Source organism: Sparus aurata, chromosome 20, assembly GCF_900880675.1.
Source record: "Sparus aurata chromosome 20, fSpaAur1.1, whole genome shotgun sequence".
NCBI lineage: Eukaryota > Metazoa > Chordata > Actinopteri > Spariformes > Sparidae > Sparus > Sparus aurata.
Genome location: NC_044206.1, coordinates 1,757,400 through 1,778,019, shown reverse-complemented (window position 1 = coordinate 1,778,019; position 20,620 = coordinate 1,757,400). Strand labels below are relative to the sequence as shown.

The following is a 20,620-nucleotide window of genomic DNA, read 5'->3' as shown; positions in this document are numbered from 1 at the left end:
GTCAGTTACAGTTACTACGCCACATTATTGGTGAGCCGTCCCAGTGTGAACGGATAATCCAGAGGCGCGGAGCGGGGTCGTGTCGGTCGTGCAGTCTGATAACTGCACAGGTCTTTCACTCAACTAAATACAGATAAATGCCCCACAAAGCAACGTTACAGGATCGAACAAAAGTAACGTAGTAACTGTAACTGTCTTTGGCAACTTATATGAGGAAAACAAATACCACAGCTGTATGTGGAGAAGCGTCTGTCCTCCTGTCCGTCCTCCGCCTGTCCTCCTGACTCTTCCAAACATTTCTGCTCAAAAAACAGCGTCTGTCACCAGCAAAAAACTTTAACTCACCGAGCAGAGGCGTTCCTAGGTTTCTGACACATCCGGGGCTTAGCCCATAGCAGGTCAGTTAATGAAACATGTTTAGACATAGAGACATTCTCCACGTAGCCTACAGGTACCTGCTCTTTCATTGTCCTCCCTTTGGTCTGCTGCAGGATCCCTGAACACATCCCTATCTGCTATCATACCTGAAAATTAAATGTAAACATAATATTTTATAGCTTACTTATGAATGTATACTTATAGTCAATATTGGTATCCCATTGCTATTAATACAAATAATTATGGGCAAGGTTGCCACTAACTTATGCAGGGTTCTCCCCAGAAATTTTGAGTGTAGTGGCGGACCGTCTGTCCGGGGGGGTGCGAACGCTCGTCAACGTCAGTCCAGGGGGGGGAGACACGGACGGACGGACAGACGGTCATCAACTCTGTCAGCCGGGGGATGGACGGACGCTCATCGCCGTCAGCCGGGAGCTCCTAGCCGTCAACCGGGTGGACGGACGGACGGACGGACGAACGCACGCTCGTTTGTCACCGTCACGCGCGGAGTATAGCGGCGCTGACCTAGCGGTATAGCGGCGCAGCGCCGCTGTTCCACCGTCTGGGGAGAACCCTGCTTATGGCATTTTCACATGCCCGAACACTGGACCAGTTACGCCACTCTAGTGTAGCATAAAAAAAAGATATCTGAAATATTTTATTTTCCTGCATAATCCGCAGTGTTTTCCTCTATTTTGCCCATCTGTCAAGCTTCATTTAAACCCAACCAACTTTGGGGAACAACATGTTAACCTGTCCTAATGCTAATGGTGGAGACACACCTTGAAACTATGGTGAAACGTTAAAAACCACTATACCCACAATGCCAGGTGGATTATTTCATGTCCTAAAATAATCACACACTGATTTTAAGAAACAACAAGCTAACTACCTCTTCCACCCTCCCTAGCGCTTGTCTGTCTGGTGGCAGCAGCAGTACCACTAGCAGCAGCAGCAGCAGCAGCAGCAGTACCATCTTGATTATCATCATCTGAGAAGAAGTGTGTTAAATTATTTTAAGAACACACAATTCACACTACACTTGCATTCACAGACGAATGCTTGGCTAAGTACAGGGGTGCCCTGCAAACCTATCACTGGTGAAAAAGGTGACAACGATGCAATCCCATAATCACAGATCATCAAACGAATGACCCATTTTGAATTTAGTTTGCACCCATGTAAGTAGCCACTGACATTAGCTAGCTAGGTAACAACACATTGTTTTTCAATGTAACACATTACAATAGAAGAGGCAGGCTGTGCAGGATCCCTGTCTGCTGGCTATCATGCATGAAAAAGAAATGTAAACAAGATGGTTTAACATTATAGCCTAACGTTAATGTTTGCTACTTTCCCCTCTAGAAGAAGCCCAAGCTTAATTATTTTTAGAAACACAATTCTTACACACTACAATTGCATTTACAGACTGATGCTAATAATAATAGATAGTTTTTTCCATGTAAAATCAGCCAGCTAGCTAGCTAACTTTAGCTACTCCCCTCTAGCTCCAGCTGCAACACTCATTTCGAAATGATACATTTTTCCATAATCCCTATTCCCATTACCTCTTTGACTGCTGACCACCTTTGGGGGAAAAAACATGGAAATCTTTCTTTGTTGTGACATCTTGTGACACTTGCTTGTTGTTGTCAAGCCAATTGAGTGTGGCAGTGAGGAAGCAGAGAGAAGCTGCACACAGACACGCTGCACTGCTGTCGCACTAAGTTCATAAAGTACCGATACTAATGAAACGTGAAAAAGTATTGTTCTTAACGGCCACCATTCTAGTATCGGTTTACCGTGCAACACTAGTGCCTCTGCTTTTTCAACAAGCCTAGGATGGTCGGCAGGAGCACTCATGCTGCTCTCAGCTGACAGACATGCGGACTTGTTCAAAGAGTTCAAAGAGCTGCAGGTTAGCGATAGATAACATAACGTTAAATATCCCCCGGATGGAAGTCAAGCGAGTTTTTTTTTTTGTGACAAGCGAACTATTTTCACCGTCAGAGTTGCACGAGGCAGTCAGAGGTAAAGCAACTATTTAACAGTCCGAAGTTGTTCCACACATCTCTATATGCAAACGCAACGTTCACATTGGTAACATGAACTTTACCAGAACATGCACTGGTGTTCACAAGTGTGCTGATCATCAACACCACTCAATTATCTATTTTAAGTCAATCAGTACTAGTAATATAATCATAGCGTACATTTTTGTCAACAATTTGTAATACATATTGTAATTTCTATAATTAGAAAATGGTCAGATTAGAGCACAGACCTCCACCAGGTCTGGGCCATTTGTGATGTACTTTAGTGCACTTATGTAGTTTGCAGGCAATAATCCAGGGTTTGAACTTTATCAACATGAACTGCAAGTACAGATGACGTCATCATTGAGCGTCAAAGGTATCGGACCCACGTTAGGCCGTGGGAACGATGGCTGCAGGGCATGGAGAGGAGGCCAGTTCTCTGAGAAGGATCGGATGAAGGGGATGAACACCTTGGACGTTTACCCTGGGACATCAGTGGGCTAGTTGGAGGGGTGCGACGCTTTCTGCGTCGGGAGTTTGACAGGACTGGTTGCTCCGGAGCAGAGTGTGAGCATGTAGCCGGTAGCTCAGTTAGCTCAGATAACTTCTCCAGAGGGGTGAAGGAGTTGGACAACGAGATGGGATCGTCATCATATTCTTCCATGCCAGGGAAAAACAACGGGAGAGAGACCGGTCTCCCCTTCCTGACAACGGTCGTCCAGGAGGAAGAGGAAGCTTCCGATGTGCGGTGGACAGTGTTGGCCGAGCTGGAGGCCAAGGGCTGCTGGCTGCCTGCCGGCTCGAGGCATGTTAGCCGGGAACACAGCTCTGTCTGCCGCTGCAAGAGATCCTCGATGAGCCACTCAATGGATCGCAGTTCGGTTTTCAGCTCGGCAACTTTGGCGGATGGGGCCATCAGTGGAACTGTAAGAGAGTGAAAAACACAGCCAGGAAACGAAGAGCAGACAGGCAGAGAGCCGTGCTGAGAATGACAGCCGCAATAGGGACGTCAGAGGAGCGAGGCGAAAACTTACTCGCCCGGGCTCCAGGTAGGAGCCCACAGCAGTGAAAGAAGAGCAGATTTTTCAACCGGGCAGAGGAGAAACTTACCGACAAGGGCCCAGAACCAGGCCCGCTGCAGGTGTAACAGCAATGGTAAGTTTTTAGCCCGAGAAATTGGCTCTCAGGTCCATGTTAGCTGAGTAGACAACTTCTTCTTCCACGACTGAAGAACAACAGTGTTGACGTCCTGTCAAAGGAGAAGTTTTGTCTTTCTGTAAACTTGACTGACAGCTCCGGTGACTGAGAGAGCTTCTTAAGCGTATGTCACTGTTGAATTTATTAAGTTTAACTGGAGTTATATAAGAACGCATCAACCAGTTGTACTGCAGAAATCTTAAACGTGTGTTCACTGTTTGTAATTGTGCTTTGGTACACGCCCTCTCCCACTCCTCGATAGAGATATTCTCCTGTAGGTCCTCTCTCCAGGACTCAAGCTTTTTTACTGATGTTTCTGAAGATTCACCAACCAGTTCCTCATATATTTTGGAAATCAAGCCTCTCCCCTGGCAGTCGTTCACCATCATTTCTTCAAGTGTTGATGGGCTAGGAATGGACAAGGACTGTTTTTATTGTGTTCTAATAAGATCTCTCAATTGTAAATATCTAAAGAACTGGCTACGAGCTATGTTGTGTTTGGCAACAATTTCATCAAAAGACATCAGATGTTTATCATCAGGACTATAAAGATCTCCTATTTTTTCTAACCCCTGTTCAGCCCAAATTTTAAATCCCCCCTCACTAGAGATGCACAGATCGATCAGCAACCGATCGCAATCGGCCGATAATGCCCCTATCAGTTTTGATCGGAGTTCTCAAAATAGATCAAAGCAGGCTGATCAGATGACGTTTCAATAGATAGAGTGCACTGACTGCATGCAGGGTGGGAATTTCACGGCGGCAACGGCGGCCACCCGCACTTTGGCCTTGATTCCTGAGTGCACAGTAGTCACTCACAGTATCTTAAGTGAGTTCGCAGTTCGCGCAGGTGGAGTCTCATCATCACATCGATGATCTCACGTGAAAGCCTCTCAAACAGCAGCAGCGTCTCAAAACAGAAGAATGAAACTTACAGCACAGCGAGCAAGCGCAGCCGTTTTTGACATGATACGTAACTGACTTATGTGGTAGGATTTAGTTTGGTAAAGTTGGAAATATATTCACAGATTCGAACTTACCGGATCAATAACTCATAAGTGAAACCTTGTTAAAACACAAACGACGGGTCTTTCCTACGTAGTAAGGTAGACAACGAGCTACAACCGTATTTTTTATCAAAACCCGCGGTCCTCCGGGTCTGTATGGTCAGCCGTCTGTAAGACAAGGGCGCAGGTGCAACACCGAAAAGAGAAACTACAAAAAATATTCAATAACTTCACTATTATTCAGAGTGTAGTGCCACCAAAATCACTCCACACATCAGTGGTCTCCTGCTGGTTATTCTACAGTTTTTTGTTTGGAAAAAATTTGCTTTGCCATAACTTGGGGGAATTTCTATTGGGAGAAATATTCAATAACACTAATATTCAGTGTGATGTCACAAAAATCACCTAATCCTAATCCTACTTAAAAAAAAAAGGTTTTCTAATGTAACATTAACTTGATATTGGTATTAAAAGAATGTTTTAATACATAATCCATGTGAAGTGAAGGCCAAATGGACTTGCCCCTAAAATGACGAAATTCCCACCCTGACTGCATGCATTCCCACTAGTAAGCTACAGTTACTCTTTGTAAGCTGAGTCTAAGTTGTCTCTAAGAGAGTCTCTAGAGTGCGAAGTATTGCACGTTGCCTCAGCCTGCAATAAAACGGTGGTCAATTCATGATGCTTTCTCATCTCCTAATTTTTATACTTAATAATACACCATCATGTAATACACCGTCTCCCAAGGCAAATTGGTCTCAGGTGAGGGGCCAGACTAAGTATGGTTCAAAATACCCCATGAGAAATAGAGGTGTGATGTGAGAGACCCTGCCCGGAGGAAGCCCGAGGCCCACGTCCGGAGCCAGGCCCAGACGGAGGGCCCGTGAGCGAGCGCCTGGTGGCCGGGTCTGCCACAGGGCCCGGCCGGGCACAGCCCGAAAGAGCAACATGGCACTTCTCCCTCCCCCATCCCGTGGACCCACCATCCGCAGGAGAAACCGCTGGGGTCGGGTGCGCTGCCACATGGGTGGCAGTGGTGGTGACGGGCCTCGGCGACCCAGACCTGGGCGCCAGAGGCTGACTCTGGGGACGTGGAATGTCACCTCTCTTGGGGGAAGGAGCCGGAGCTGCTGCGGGAGGTTGAGCGTCACCGGTTGGATCTGGTGGGGCTTGCCTCCATGCACAGCATTGGCTCTGGATCCAAGCTCCTGGATAGGGGCTGGACACTATTCTTCTCCGGAGTTGCCAAAGCTGTGAGGCGCCGGGCGGGTGTGGGGATACTCACAAGTCCCCGGCTTAGCGCTGCCGTGTTGGAGTTGACCCCGGTGGACGAGAGGGTCGCCTCCCTACGCCTAAGGGCTGGGGAGGCGACTCTGACTGTTGTCTGTGCATATGCACCGAACAACAGTTCGGAGTATGCGGCCTTCTTGGAGGTCCTGGCCAGGGTCCTGCAAGGGGGGGACTCCGTGGTCTTACTGGGGGACTTCAACGCGGACGTCGGCAATGACAGAGATACCTGGAGGGAGGAACGGCCTCCCCGATCTGAACCCGAGTGGTGTTCTAATATTAGACTTCTGTGCTAGTCACGGTCTGTCTATAATGAACACCATGTTCGAACACAAGGATGCTCGTACCAGAGCACCCTAGGTCAAAGGTCAATGATCGATTTTGTGATCGTATCATCTGATCTTTGACCATGTGTTTTGGACACTCAGGTGAAGAGAGGGGCAGAGCTGTCAACTGATCACCACCTGGTGGTGAGTTGGGAACGGTGGCAGGGGAAATCCCTGGACAGACTTGGTAAGCCCAAACGAGTAGTGTGGGTAAGCTGGGAACGAGGCCATGGAGAAGGACTTTCGGGCGGCGCCAAAGCGCTTCTGGAAAACTGTCCGCCACCTCAGGAGGGGGAAACAGGGAACCATCCAAGCTGTGTACAGCAAGGATGGGACCTTGTTGACTTCGACTGAGGAGGTCATAGGGCGGTGGAAGGAGCACTTTGGTGACCTCCTGAATCCCACTCAGCCACCCTCTGTAATGGAGACAGAGCTGGAGGATGATGGGGTATCATCGCCGATTTCCCTGGGTGAAGTCACTGTGGTAGTCAAACAACTCCACAGTGGCAAAGCCCCAGGGATTGATGAGATACCACCAGAAATGCTGAAGGCTCAGGGTGTTGAGGGGCTGTCTTGGTTGACACGACTCTTCAACATTGCGTGGGGGGCTGGGGTCGGTGCTGAAGGAGTGGCAAACAGGCGTGGTGGTCCCTCTCTTTAAGAAGGGGGACCAGAGGGTGTGTGCCAATTACAGAGGTATCACATTACTCAGCCTGCCTGGGAAAGTCTACTCCAAGGTGCTGGAAAGGAGGGTCCGGCTGATTGTCGAACCTCAGATTGAAGAGGAACAATGCGGATTCCGTCCTGGTCGTGGAACAACGGACCAGCTCTTTACTCTGTCAGGGGTCTTGGAGGGGGCCTGGAAGTACAATCTCCAAGTCCACATGTGTTTTGTGGATCTGGAGAAGGCGTACGACCGGGTCCCCCGGGATGTTCTGTGGGAGATGCTGCGGCAGTATGGGGTGAGGGGGTCCCTTCTCAGGGCCATCCAATCCCTATATTCTCAAAGCGAGAGCTGCGTGCGTATACTCGGAAGTAAGTTGGACTTGTTCGCCTCCGCCAGGGCTGTGCCTTGTCACCAATCCTGTTTGTGATATGGACAGGATTTCCAGGCGCAGTCATGGTATGGAGGGATTACAGGTCGGTGACCTTAAGATCGCATCACTGCTTTTTGCAGATGATGTGGTCTTGATGGCATCATCGGCTGTAGATCTACAACGCTCACTGGATCAGTTCGCAGCTGAGTGTGAAGCGGCAGGGATGAGGATCAGCACCTCTAAATCTGAGGCCATGGTTCTCAGTAGGAAACCGGTGGATTGCCTACTCCAGGTGGGGAATGTGTCCTTGCCCCAAGTGAGGGAGTTCAAGTTCTTCGGGGTTTTGTTCACGAGTGAGGGGATGATGGGGCGTGAGATTGACAGGAGAGTCGGAGCAGCGGGTACGGTGTTGCATGCGCTTCACCGCACGGTTGTGACGAAAAGGGAGCTGAGCCGGAAGGCAAAGCTCACGGTCTAACGGTCAATCTTCGTCCCTACCCTCACCTATGGTCATGAGCGATGGGTCATGACCGAAATAATGAGATCGTGGGTACAAGCGGCCGAAATGGGTTTTCTTCGCAAGGTGGCTGGGGTCTCCCTTAGAGATAGGGTGAGAGCATAGGGTCCTCTGCGTGGAAAGGAGCCAGTTGAGGTGGTTCGGGCATCTGATGAGGATGCCACCAGGGCGCCTTACTAGGGAGGTGTTCCTGGCACGTCTAACTGGGAGGAGACCTAGGGGTAGACCCAGGACCAGGTGGAGGGATTATATCTCTTGTCTGGCCTGGGAGCGCCTGGGGTTTCCCCAGTCAGAGTTAGCCAATGTGGCCAGGGAAAGGGAAGTCTGGGGCTCGGTACTGAAGCTGCTGCCCCCGCGACCCATTTTGGATAAGCGGTTGACGATGGATGGATGGATGGATAATACAATGTCAATGTCGTGTAAGAAGAATCATTAATTAAATATATGAACGTTACACAAGACAACAATATAGAAGAATTTATGGATTTGATTCTGTGATCGGTGATCGGCAATATCGGGATCGGCAGATACTGCTTTCAGTGATTGGCCCCAAAAATCCTGATTGGTGCATCTCTACCCCTCACCTCCTCCTGGGGGAAGAGATCATTTTCCCATATTGGACTGAATAATGAGAGCGAGTCAACTACTTTGAGATATTTCTTAACTTGTTGCCACACACTAATCATGTTTTTAGTCATAAGATTTTTGTTGTTATTTTTTTATTTCTTAAAATTGGCTGAGTACAGATAAGCGGGCAAAGGCAGCTTCAGTTTATAACCTTCCATTTCTCTTCCATTTTGAAACAAATGCAACAGTTTAGGAAGTCCATTCATTTTGAGAGTATTTATTCTCCCCATTAATGACATTGGTAAAGCAGCCCATCTATCTAAGAAATTTGAGACATCTTGCATAACTGGTCTATAGTTAGTTTCTATGATATTGTTAAGCAATGGAACAATTTGAATGCCTAAATAAGTGAAGCTATTGACTACCCTAAATTGTGCAACTACGTTGGATGGATTTTCCCTGTGTACTTGATTTAATAGCATAATAGATGTTTTAGACTTATTAATCTTATAACCTGAAATCTTCCCGAACTCCCCAATCAAATCTAACGGGGATGGATTTATTGGTATTTTTGAGAAAAACAATTATATTATCTGCATATAAGGCTAAACGGTGCTCAGTCTGTCCTATGGTTATCCCAGAAATGTTATTCTCTGGGATAACCATAGGTTATGTTGTTTCTCTCCCAAACCAAAGCGTGCCAGAATGTCAGATAGGACCATTCCACTCTGTCAAACGCTTTTTCAGCGTCAAGTGTAAAGCAGTGTCTGGTGCCCCATTTTGGTGATGAAGAATATTCAAAATCCTTCTGACATTATGGAAGCCTTGTCTGCCACGAATGAACCCGTTCTGATCCCCCCCAATTATCTTAGGTATTATTTCTTCAACTCTTTTTGCCAAAATCGTACAAAGTATTTTCAAATCTGCGTTTGGCAGGCTAATGGGTCTCCAATTTTCACATTTATTAATTGGTTTACATGCCTTCAGGAGCAGAGTAATTAATGCTCCTCTTAGAGACAATGTTTTAGGAAGGACTCTGTAAACATTTCTAAAATTGGAGTCAACAATTTATTTTTAAATTTTTTATAGATTTAGATTGGGAGGCCATCAGGTCCGGGAGTTTTTCCTGCTTTAATACTATCAATTGCAGCAGACCATTCCTCTACCGTAATATCTTTCTCCAAATTTATCCTAAGATTTTCTGGTACATTGGGTATATTTATGCTATCTAAAAATACTTTTAGTTCCGAATTGTCATTAATTATTTCTGAAGACCTTCGTAAAAATTCCTGAAAGATTTATTTATTTCTGTTGGATCAAAAATGGCCTCTCCTTGATCACTCTGCAGTGAGGTGATAGCCCTTTCACACTGTAGCTGCTTGAGACGCCATGCAAGTACTTTCCCAGGTTTTTCACCCTGATCATAGAAGGACTGCTTAAGTCTCAACAGACTGGCCAACGCTTTTAATGCAGATAATTTATTGTATTGAGCTCTAAGCAGCAATAGATTTTGATGAGATTCTGCTGACCTTGTTCTATAATACTCATTTTCTATTTCCTTTATTTTTGTCTCTAAATGTTTTTGCTTGTGAAAGACAGAGCCTTTCAGGCATGCTCCTTTTATACCCAATCATGATAATCACCTGTTTCTAGTTAACCTGTTCACCTGTAGAATATTCCAAACAGGGTTTTTTTTAAGCATTCCTCAACTTTCCCAGTCTTTTGTCACCCCTGTCCCAGCATCAAATTCAAAATGAATGAATATCTGCAAAAAAACAATAAAATTGATCAGTTTGAACATTAAATATCTTGTCTTTGTTGTGTATTCAATGGAATATAAGTTGAAATGGATTTGCAAATCATTGCATTGTTTTTATTTAAATTTTTTACAGCATCCCAACTTCATTGGAATTGGAGTTTGTAGATTCAGAGCTGAAAAACACACCTTTTAGAATATTTTCCTGTGACAAATTAGCCTATATTAATAAATAACTATAATTATATGATATATTATAACTGTATTAAAGTAATGAGTAAATGTCATGTCATGTCATCGTCTGTAGCCGCTTTATCCCTTTTTCAAGGGGTCGCAGGGTTTTTTGTTGCTGGAGCCAATCCCTGCTGTCTCCGGGCAAAGGCAGGGTACACCCTGGACAAGTCGCCAGCTTGGGGTTCAGTATCTTGCCCAAGGACACTTCGACATGCAGCTCAACTCAGCCCGGGGGAGCCGGGCTTTGAACCAGCGACCTTCTGATCAGAGTAAAGAGTAAATGACTGAAGACACCTTTAAATTGTATACAGTGGTATGACTTTATTCAGGCAGGGTTTTCTCATGTTTCTCACAATACACTACAAGCTGGGTCATTTTAAGATGCACTATATTGCCAAAAGTATTCACTCACCCATGCAAATAATTGAAATCAGGTGTTTCAATCACTTCCATGGCCACAGATGTATAAAAGCAAGCACCTAGGCATGCAGGCTGTTCCTACAAACATTTGTAAAAGTATGAGTAGCTCTCAGGAGCTCAGTGAATTCTAGCATGGTACTGTGATAGGATGCCACCTGTACAACAAGTCCAGTTGTGAAATTTCCTCCCTCCTAAATATTCCACAGTCAACTGTCAGTGGTATTATAATAAAGTGGAGGCGATTTGGAACAGCAGCAACTCAGCCACAAAGTGGTAGGACATGTAAAATGACAGAGCTGGGTCAGCGGATGCTGAGGCGCATAGTGCGCAGAGGTCACCAACTTTCTGCAGAGTCAATTGCTACCGACCTCCAAACTTCATGTGGCCTTCAGATTAGCTCAAGAACAGTGTGTAGAGAGCTTCATGGAGTGGGTTTCCATGGCCGAGCAGCTGCATCCAAGCCATACATCATGTGCAATGCAAAGCGTCGGATGCAGTGTTGTAAAGCACGCCACCACTGGACTCTAGAGCAGTGGAGACGTTCTCTGGAGTGAAGAATTGTGCTCCTCCATCTGGCAATCTGATGGACGAGTGTGTTTGGCGGTTGCCAGGAGAATGGTACTTGTCTGACGACATGCCACGTGCCAAGTGGGAAGTTTGGTGGAGGGGTGATTATGGTTTTGGGTTGTTTTTCAGGAGCTGGGCATAGCCCCTTAGTTCCAGTGAAAGGAACTCTAAATGCTTCAGCATACCAAGAGATATTGGACAATTCCATGCTGCCAACTTCGTGGGAACAGTTTTGGGATGGCCCCTTCTTGTTCCAACATGACTGTGCACCAGTGCACAAAGCAAGGTCCATAAAGACATGGATGAGAGTTTGGTGTGGATGAACTTGAGCCAGGCCTTCCCGCCCAACATCAGTGTGTGACCTCACAAATGCCCTTCTGTAAGAATGGTCAAAAATTCCCATAAACACACTCCTAAACCTTGTGGAAAGCCTTCCCAGGAGAGTTGAAGCTGTTTTAGCTGCAAAGGGAATCCGTATGGATTAAGAATGGGATGTCACTTAAGTTCATATGTGAGTCAAGGCAGGTGAGTAAATACTTTTGGCAATATAGTGTATATGACCCACATGACCCCCTTGGAATTTTTTTTACATTTTAATTTCTTGAGGACGAACAATGAATATTGTGCAAAATAGTAGAGCCTGACCGATTTATCGGCTGATCTTAATCTCAAAAATAGACCAAGCATCTGGAACGCAAAGCAGCCGTGGCTTGACTCCACTGTGCGCAGGCACTGATCATGGCCAACAAATATAACATTGATCAAAGTGCTCTCCAGTCCAATCATTTATGCAGCTGACTCATGGTAGTCAATAAAGCAGTATTTTTTGGTGGGCCTGTTGGCTTATGGCGCTGGCCGTGGTCGTCCACCTCTCCTTGACCACCCCATCTGCAGGCCACACAAACCACCGCCTCGTCAATATCAATATATACAATTGGGGTCAATATCACTTGGGCCTGGAGTGTCCAGGTTGTGGGTGGGTAGGATAAAGTCCAAGGGCCTCATTTATAAACATTGCGTACGCACAAAAGAAGACGTACGCCACTCTCTACGCACATCGTGGGATTTATAAAAAGAGAACTTGACGGGAAAATGTGCGGTCCTCCACGCAAACTCTGACCCATGCGTACGCACATAACTGGGGTAAGGAGAAACTGCGCCACTGATGGCAGAAGAAAGAAACGGGAGAAACTGTGAAAATGTATTCAAAAAAAATATTTCTACAATGAATAAACAAACATACTCCCTGGAGTGCACACGGGAAACATATGATTTAGAACAATTGTAAGACAACAGTAGGGCAAATTACGTTTACACTAATATGAATGCAGTTTAATATATTAATATCCTATATCATATAGACAATTTAGTTTCATCTCCGTTTTCAATGCATAACGCATAAAACACTTTGTAACTGTGTTTTGTTGCCATACAAATAAAGACTATAATTATCTTGTCATGTTAATCAATTAGATTGTTCTCACATGTGTAGCAGATATTACCTAATAGATGGGTATATAAAGGCATGTATTCACAATGCGGTATAGCGCACAATGGCTGCTTTGGCACTGTTGGAGGATGTGGCAAACGGAAGGATGCGGAGGGAGCGGAACTTCAGAGACCAGCAAGATCCACTGGCCAACAGTGATGAGTTGCTGATGGACCCAGCGTTAAGGCCCCCACACACCGCCCAGACGTCCAACTGCCTTATCCGACCACTCTCCGACCACTCCGTTGCCGCTTGTCTGACCTGTTCGGCAGAAAAGATGCATTGAACACACCGCTTCGACGTGCTGCCTACGCCACAGTAGCGTGTACGTTCTGCGCTTGCGCGAGATGCAATAAGCGGGTGGCGCTTGTGTTGTGAGTTGTAAACGAGAACCTTATGCACGCAACTCTCTTTACTTTCGATCAAAACGAAACTTAACTATTTCCGATAAAAACAGCTGCATACTAAACATGCAGCGAGGCTTTACCAGACGAACAAGAATTAATTCGTCCTGAACGGACAGAACAACTAGTCTGTGCCAGTACTGCAAAACATGAAAACGGGGAATGACGGAACGGAGTGCATAGAAAAACAAAGCGCACACAGTATTCCGTCCCTCCCACACACCGCGCTGATTCGCTAGCACAACGCCAATCAGAACGGCTATTCAGCTGGCACACAACCAATCAGAGAATCCAATGGCTCAGACGTCCGACGGCCCTCCTCCTCAGACTTCGCATGCTCAGTCGGATCCGACAACGTCCGCGCGGCTCCGAAAGATTCCGACGCAGCTGAACACACCAAACATATTTGCTCCCGACCTCGTCCGAGCCTCTCCAAACGCTTCAGACGTCCAACTGTTGGGTGTTCCTGCCTTTAGAGAGGAGGAGCACCCGCAGAAACCACGCCGCACCAGTCCCGCTTGAAGTGCTCACAACACTCGGGTTTCAACCGGCACATTCCAGAGGGAATTGGCTGACAGGTCAGGGATATCCCAGCCAACCTTTAGCCGTGTTATGCCAGACGTGTAAGGAGGTATAATTGGTTTGTCCTAGCAGTATATAAAGTTTCCTTATACGGTGGGTGAACAGGCAAATAAAAATGCGCAATTTGCAGCAATGTCTGGTTTCCCAAATGTAATCGGGGCCACTAACTGCACTCATGTTGCTATAAGAGCACCGAGTGAGAATGAATTGGGCCGGCACCAGTGTCCTCCTCCACCTCCATCACCACGTCACTCAGGAGGGATTCCCTGATGATCCCCGCCAGTTTTTCATCCTGCGGGGTGAGCTCCGGTTGGCCCGTTCCCCCGCCCGTGGCACAGACGCTCTGCCTGTGTGACGCCAGGTGCTTTTTTGCTTCCACTTTTATGACTGATCACTTTTTTTTTTTCACTTCGGCAAGAACTTCCACCTCACACTGGGTGAAATTGCGCTTCTTTGCCTTTCTCTCTGCTTTCGGCATGCTTTCAGTCATGAATGAATATTAATTAGGGGTGTTTCTCTGAATATTCATAGGCGACTATGGGCGTGGTATGACCCGCACACAGGTGCGCCACATTTAGAGTAGATTGTGATTTATAAAGGGAAATTGGCGTAGGACGTGCGTGGGCACTGTTTTATAAATCAGGATATTTTTGTGCTTAGGCACTTTCTGTGTTTCGTGCGTACGCAACCTTTTGACGTCAATCCTACGCACAGTTTTATAAATGAGGCCCCAGGTCTGCCACATCGTTGTCTACCTCCTCAGAGCCCTCATCATCACTGATGGCGGGTCAGCTTGCACAACAGCTTCCCTCTTTCCAGAAAAGACCCAAGCAGACAGACACTGAAGAAAATAGAGTTTTTGAGACAATATTGTGCCCACGTTAAGTTAATTGTGAAGTAAAACAATAACAGTGAAGTGTAGATCTACTTAAAACAAATAGTGTTGACATATAAATTGTAAATACAAAATAATAAGTAAAAAGTAGCATTATAAGTAATGATGTTACCACTATTTTCTTATAATTCAATGAAAAATCACACATATAGTGAATAACTAAATGCATTTTAGCAGTAAGGATTTCAGTAAAAATAAACACCATGCCATCTAAATATCATAACACACTGTTACAAGGTGATAAAACTGACCAAAAGCACACATATTTAATTATTTACAGCTAAGATTTCTATAAATGGCTAAAAATTCTCATTACATCACTACAAACCTGTGGCAACATCCAATAAACAATTGAGTACTATCATCCTACGTTATAATGCATGATGAGTAAAAAAAAAAAAAAAAAAAAAAAGACATTAAGTACGGCTCACACATCGGGCGTATGTCTAAAATGGACATTTTGTCACTTGCACTAGTTTTCAGGAAGAGGGCGTATGTTCAAAAATGTCACTAATCCTAAACAAACAACACCTATAAACATTTAGCACAGGTATTCAAACATATAATGTGTGAGTTTTATCAACTTACCATGGTTAGTTTTGATGTTACGACTGTCTGTCAGGGAGTAGGGGAAAGAGGCGGACCTGAAAGAGGGAAGTTAGAAATACTCATGGCCGCTGCTGATTGGTCCGATGGCGTGATGTCACTATCTGTGATGTTGCATAATCTTTGCTAATTGGCTGAGAGACGTCACATGGTTCTCCGACCTCACTGGGCCTCATAACAACGCCATTCTGGATGTCCGCGGAAGCAACCATAGTTCCTTGCCCAGTAAAGGGTTAACAAGGGGGATGCTTTCCGGTAATTTTGATAACAAGGAGTAAGGCATCCCTCCTCATATCGCCTACTGGGTCTAGGTATGCTATTGGTCAGTCTCTACTGCTGCCCAGCTCTGTCTTCATGCTCTGTCTACTAAGCTTAGCATTACCAGTTGGCCCAGTGGCTGTAAAGCGCTGATGTCAGTTTTTTTTCCTCTCTTCTCTTTTAACGGAAGGCAGTTATTCATAGACAGGGCCAGTAAATGTCTGCTATTGCCTCAGGAAGGCAAAATTGCTGCTGTATATTTCACTGAGGTCACATCTTAATGTCCACACTACTGATGAGATGGGGTGGGGTGGGGGGGCAGATGCTGTAAGAGATGGAGAGAGAGAGAAGGGAGTGACGTGGAAGATGAAAGCAGGAGGAAAGACAGAAGCAGTGGAGGCAGAAGTAAATTGAAACATATAAATTAAATGTCCTCTACACCCCACTGACTCTGTGTTTCACTCTCTCCCTCCTTTACATTTAACACTCCTGTGTGTGTGCGTGCGTGCATGCGTCCGTGCGTGCATGCATGCGTGTGTGTGTTAGAGAGAGACAGAGTGTAAAGGGAGTTCACCATGAGGTCACCAATTAACCAGTCCAGCAGTAATGGTGCAGGCAGCAGAGATAGTGTGTGTGTATGTGTGTGTGTGTGTGTGTGTGTGTGTGTGTGTGTGTGTATGTTCAGTGACTGCAGACGTGTATGTGTTTGTAATTCCGTTTTTTGAGTTTGTGCTTGTGATAAACGACGTGTTTTTTTTTTATTCTGTCTGGTTTCAAACGCAGACTTTACTCTTATTCCTACACATGCATACACACGCACACACATTTCACTAGTGTCAGTGTGTATTCAGTCATGTGGCAGTGGCCTTGTCTGGCTAATACCTCAGCCTGCCATGTGACTGTCTGCCCGCTTGCCACTGTCTACTGCTGGCTTTGATATGGAAATACAGTCAGAAGAGCCTGGAAAGCCCGTAAAGAGGGATGGAGGGAGCAAGAGAGCAGAGAGGACAGCAGAAAGCATAAAAGCAAAGAGAGAAAAATCCTAAACCTCTGTTTGCCCTTCATTACTACTGGTCTCAGAGGGAAAGAGATACAGTAAAGGATAGAGAATAGAGAAGAATATCAAGTAAGCCCCAAATTCTCTGACTCTGCTGCCTTAACAAGTATGAAAGGGGCTAAAATGTGATTATTAAAGTTATTAAGTACTGCCCATAATGATCATTTTCATGCATTTGATCAATTCAGAACAGGTTTACTAGAAGGCATTGAAACAACTCTCTTCTCAATCAACACAAAATTGACACAAAAGACTGCTGGGTAGAATTCAGTATTCATAAATCTATTGGTACTTTTTTTTATTGTAAACACAGAATGTAATCTAACAGTCTTGATATAGGTGCCTTAGATGTATTGGTTTAAGGGGTTCTGACAAAGATACATGCTTAGTGGGGAATTTTACAGTGTAAAGATTAACCTGTCAGTGCTCTCTGGTGACCAGATTATGGAACGGTGACACTGTTTCTAAATGACTTCAAATGTTGTTTGGTATCAGTCACTATGTGTAGTCCGCTGAAACCGGTGTGTTCATTCTGTAGGCACTATGCAGCCCTTGTAGGCTCTATTGTTGAGTGTTCTTTCTGTTTGTGTAGGTACGATGGATGATGTACTGGATTGTGTTTGCCCTCTACACAGTGGTGGAGACCATCACTGACTTAACACTAGCATGGTGAGTAACCCAAATACATTAGCAGAATTTTACAGAGGAATTACTTTCTCTGCTCAACATGAAAGATTTTACTACAAACATGAAGCAACCGTTTTTCCAGGATAGAAGCAAGACAAAACTGCACTTTTCTTAAAGTGAACTAACATTATCCACAGACTGTGACAAAACAACAGGATCCACACTGTCAAACATGTCTATATGTATAAACAGTATATACACTACTCACAATAAGTTAGGGATTTTGTTATTTACATGAGTGCTTTTCCTATTTGGTCTGAATTTTAATGAAATAAGTAAAGGTTCCCTTTGATTTTACTAATAATGAATGAGAAGAAACACCATTTTCATTAGTTTAATATTTATTACCCCAAAAATTTAGACAATAACAAGGATAGCCCCAAATAACAAAAATTGACAATGTCAGTAGCGGGTGTTTCCACCATTTGCCGCAATGACAGCTTGACAGCGACGTCTCATGCTCCTCACTAGCCTCATGATGTTGTTCTGAGGCAATGCGTTCCACTCCTCCACAAGTGCTACATGCAATTCTGCTAGGTCACGTGGGGGTGGGGTACGATCATCCAGTCTCTGCTTCAGCTGGTCCCAGACATGCTCTATGGGGTTCAGGTCAGGGGACATTGCTGGCCATACCATATGAGGCACTCCGACTTCCTTTAGTCGAGCTGTGACAATTCTGGCACGATGTGGTGGAGCATTATCATCCATGAACAGAAAGTTGGGGGTGTGCTGGCGGAATTGGGGGATGATGATGGGTTCTATGATGTCTCTGAGGTAAGAACGTGCAGTGACTGAGCCATCTACAATAGCCAAATCTGTTTTGCGATGACTGGTGATGCCTGCCCAGACTGTTGCACCTCCTCCACCAAAGGGAACCCTGGCGACCATGTTGACCTCGGCGTATCGCTCACCTCGCCTTCTCAAGCAACGCTGACGACCATCATTTCTGTGCAAGGTGACCCGAAACTCATCAGTGAACAGGACGGTAGACCACTGCTGCATTGTCCAGGTCACATGGTCTTGTGCCCACTGCAAACGTTCACGGCGGTATCTTGGTGTCAGTGGAGTCACCTGCAACGGTCATCTGGCATTCAAGTCAAAGCGGTGGAGTCGGTTTCGAATGGTTTGTCTGGAAACCCTAGTGCCCCTCACATTTCGTAACTGGGCCTGTAGCTGTGTGGCAGTTGTATAATGATGTCTGAGTGCATAGTTCCTTAGGTACTGGTCATCGTTGCGGTCTGTCACTCGTGGGGCTCCACTCCTGGGTCTGTCACGAACTCTGCCAGTAGTTCTGTGTCTTGATGCAAGTCTGCTTATGACACTTTGAGACACACCAAGTTCACGAGCAACATCTGACTGCCTGCCACCGACCCGAAGGCGAGCTATGGCCAGGTGGCGCTGCTCGTCCGTTAAGTGACGTCGTGTGTTCATGGCTGTTTGAATGATGAACTTGGAATGACTTACTGACAATACCAGCTTTTTATACCCACAGAATGTTGAAATTGATGCCACATTGAAAAGGGTTGTCTTTTAGTTTTTTGGTATTTGCCCCAATATGTAAGGCACACTGTACACAGTGAGACCATTACGTGGAAAACACAAAATGAGGTGTGTCTATCACCCCAATACAATTGCCTCCCTATCCCAAAACTCTCTGAAGAGCCTGGACACATCAAGGCATATTACATTTATAGAAAATAAAATAAAATAAATGCAATAGATGCATAAGACGTTTTCCTTATGGGTATTTTTTTCTTTTTCAGTCACATATCGTGATATATCGTTGATGAAATTTCTTGCAATATATCAAATATTGCAGATATCGTGTATCGTGATATTATCATTATCGTGGGCCAAATATCGTCACAGTATCGAATCTCGTGAGTTACCTGTATCGTCCCACCCCTAGTATATGTATATATATATATATATGTATATATATATGTATATATGTGTGTATGTATATATATATATATATATATATATATATATATATATATATATATATATATATATATATATATATATATATATATATATATATATATATATATATATAATTTAATCGCACAGTCTCAAATTTTGGTCGCAAAATGTGACCATTTGGTCACAGTCTGGAGCCTGTACATGCATGCATTTTTTCCTCAACACACACAAAAGGTGATAAATTGATTTTTGTGGATGGAATTTTTCAAGCTCAGAATATTAATGCTCCTCATTGACTACCATATTTAATGACTGTGTGTGTGTGTGTGTGTGTGTGTGTCCAGGTTTCCTTTGTACTATGAGCTGAAAGTAGCTATCGTGATCTGGCTGCTCTCCCCCTACACTAGAGGAGCAAGTCTTATTTACAGGAAGTGTCTGCACCCTCTGCTGTCTTCCAGAGAGAAGGTAAGATCATACATCCATCCAGGTCTGCCTGTGTACACATATCCCTTATTATAGTTGTGTCTTTTTTACGTGATTAAACATTCTAACAAAGTGTCTTTGATGTCTCTCTGTAGGAAATAGATGAGTATATCGTGCAGGCCAAAGAGAGAAGCTATGAGACCATGGTCAACTTTGGGAAACAAGGACTGAGCATCGCAGCCACCGCTGCTGTCTCTGCAGCTGTCAAGGCAAGTGTCTCTGGCTTATACAAAAAACCAACATTCTGTTCTGTATTCTTCTATTTCATTTCTTTTGTCAGCTTTATTTCATATCTGTATTTATGTCCTGTTCCCTCTTCTTACATCTTCGGCTTTCGCAAGGAGGATAAATATTTCCAAAGGGACTTTTCTATCCACCTTTGTAAGACAGCATGAACTCACTTTGCTTGGATACAACGGTGCCCCCTACCTGTTTTGTACAGTAAAGCTGGGGTTCTCAAACTTAACTTGCCAAGGACCCCCTTATAATCCTCATGCCAAGCATTTGTACTCCTAGATGCCGTAGGAATTATTTATATTTTGAACTTTTCAACCTGAATACTTAAGGCGAGATTCATAAAATTAACTTCAAATGAAACTCTCGCCAAAAAGCAACCAAGGCTTTATTTGTAATTGAATATGAGTCAAATCTTTGTGTAAAAGCATAATTACGAAAGAGGCAATTTTACGATTTACTGTAGTTTTGTTTTCGGGCAAGCAAAAACAAAAAGTGTCGATCCCCGAGTGCGACCTAACAGGCAGGAGAGTAATGGTGGACCTCTCCTCCAGCCTTCCTATTAAGTGGCACTCGAGGATCGGCACTTTTGTCTGCCATACAGCGGCGCCGGAGATGCATCTACTAACGTGAGTTGTTCAAAAACCTTCTTTTTAGTAAACCCTGTGTA

The 20,620-nt window shown here is 44.8% G+C and overlaps 1 protein-coding gene across 1 annotated transcript in view; it reads left to right on the top strand.

Annotated features, from left to right (window-relative positions):
• The window catches only part of LOC115571845 (receptor expression-enhancing protein 3-like), a 45,586-nt gene extending 25,242 nt beyond the window's left edge, over window positions 1-20,344 (top strand). Inside the window, exons 3-5 of the mRNA XM_030401482.1 lie at window positions 17,213-17,289; window positions 19,578-19,698; window positions 19,812-20,344. Coding sequence (XP_030257342.1) covers window positions 17,213-17,289; window positions 19,578-19,698; window positions 19,812-20,111 — 498 coding nt within the window. The 3' untranslated portion in view covers window positions 20,112-20,344. The remainder of the gene's footprint in view (window positions 1-17,212; window positions 17,290-19,577; window positions 19,699-19,811) is intronic.
• The last annotated feature ends 276 nt before the right edge of the window (window positions 20,345-20,620 follow it).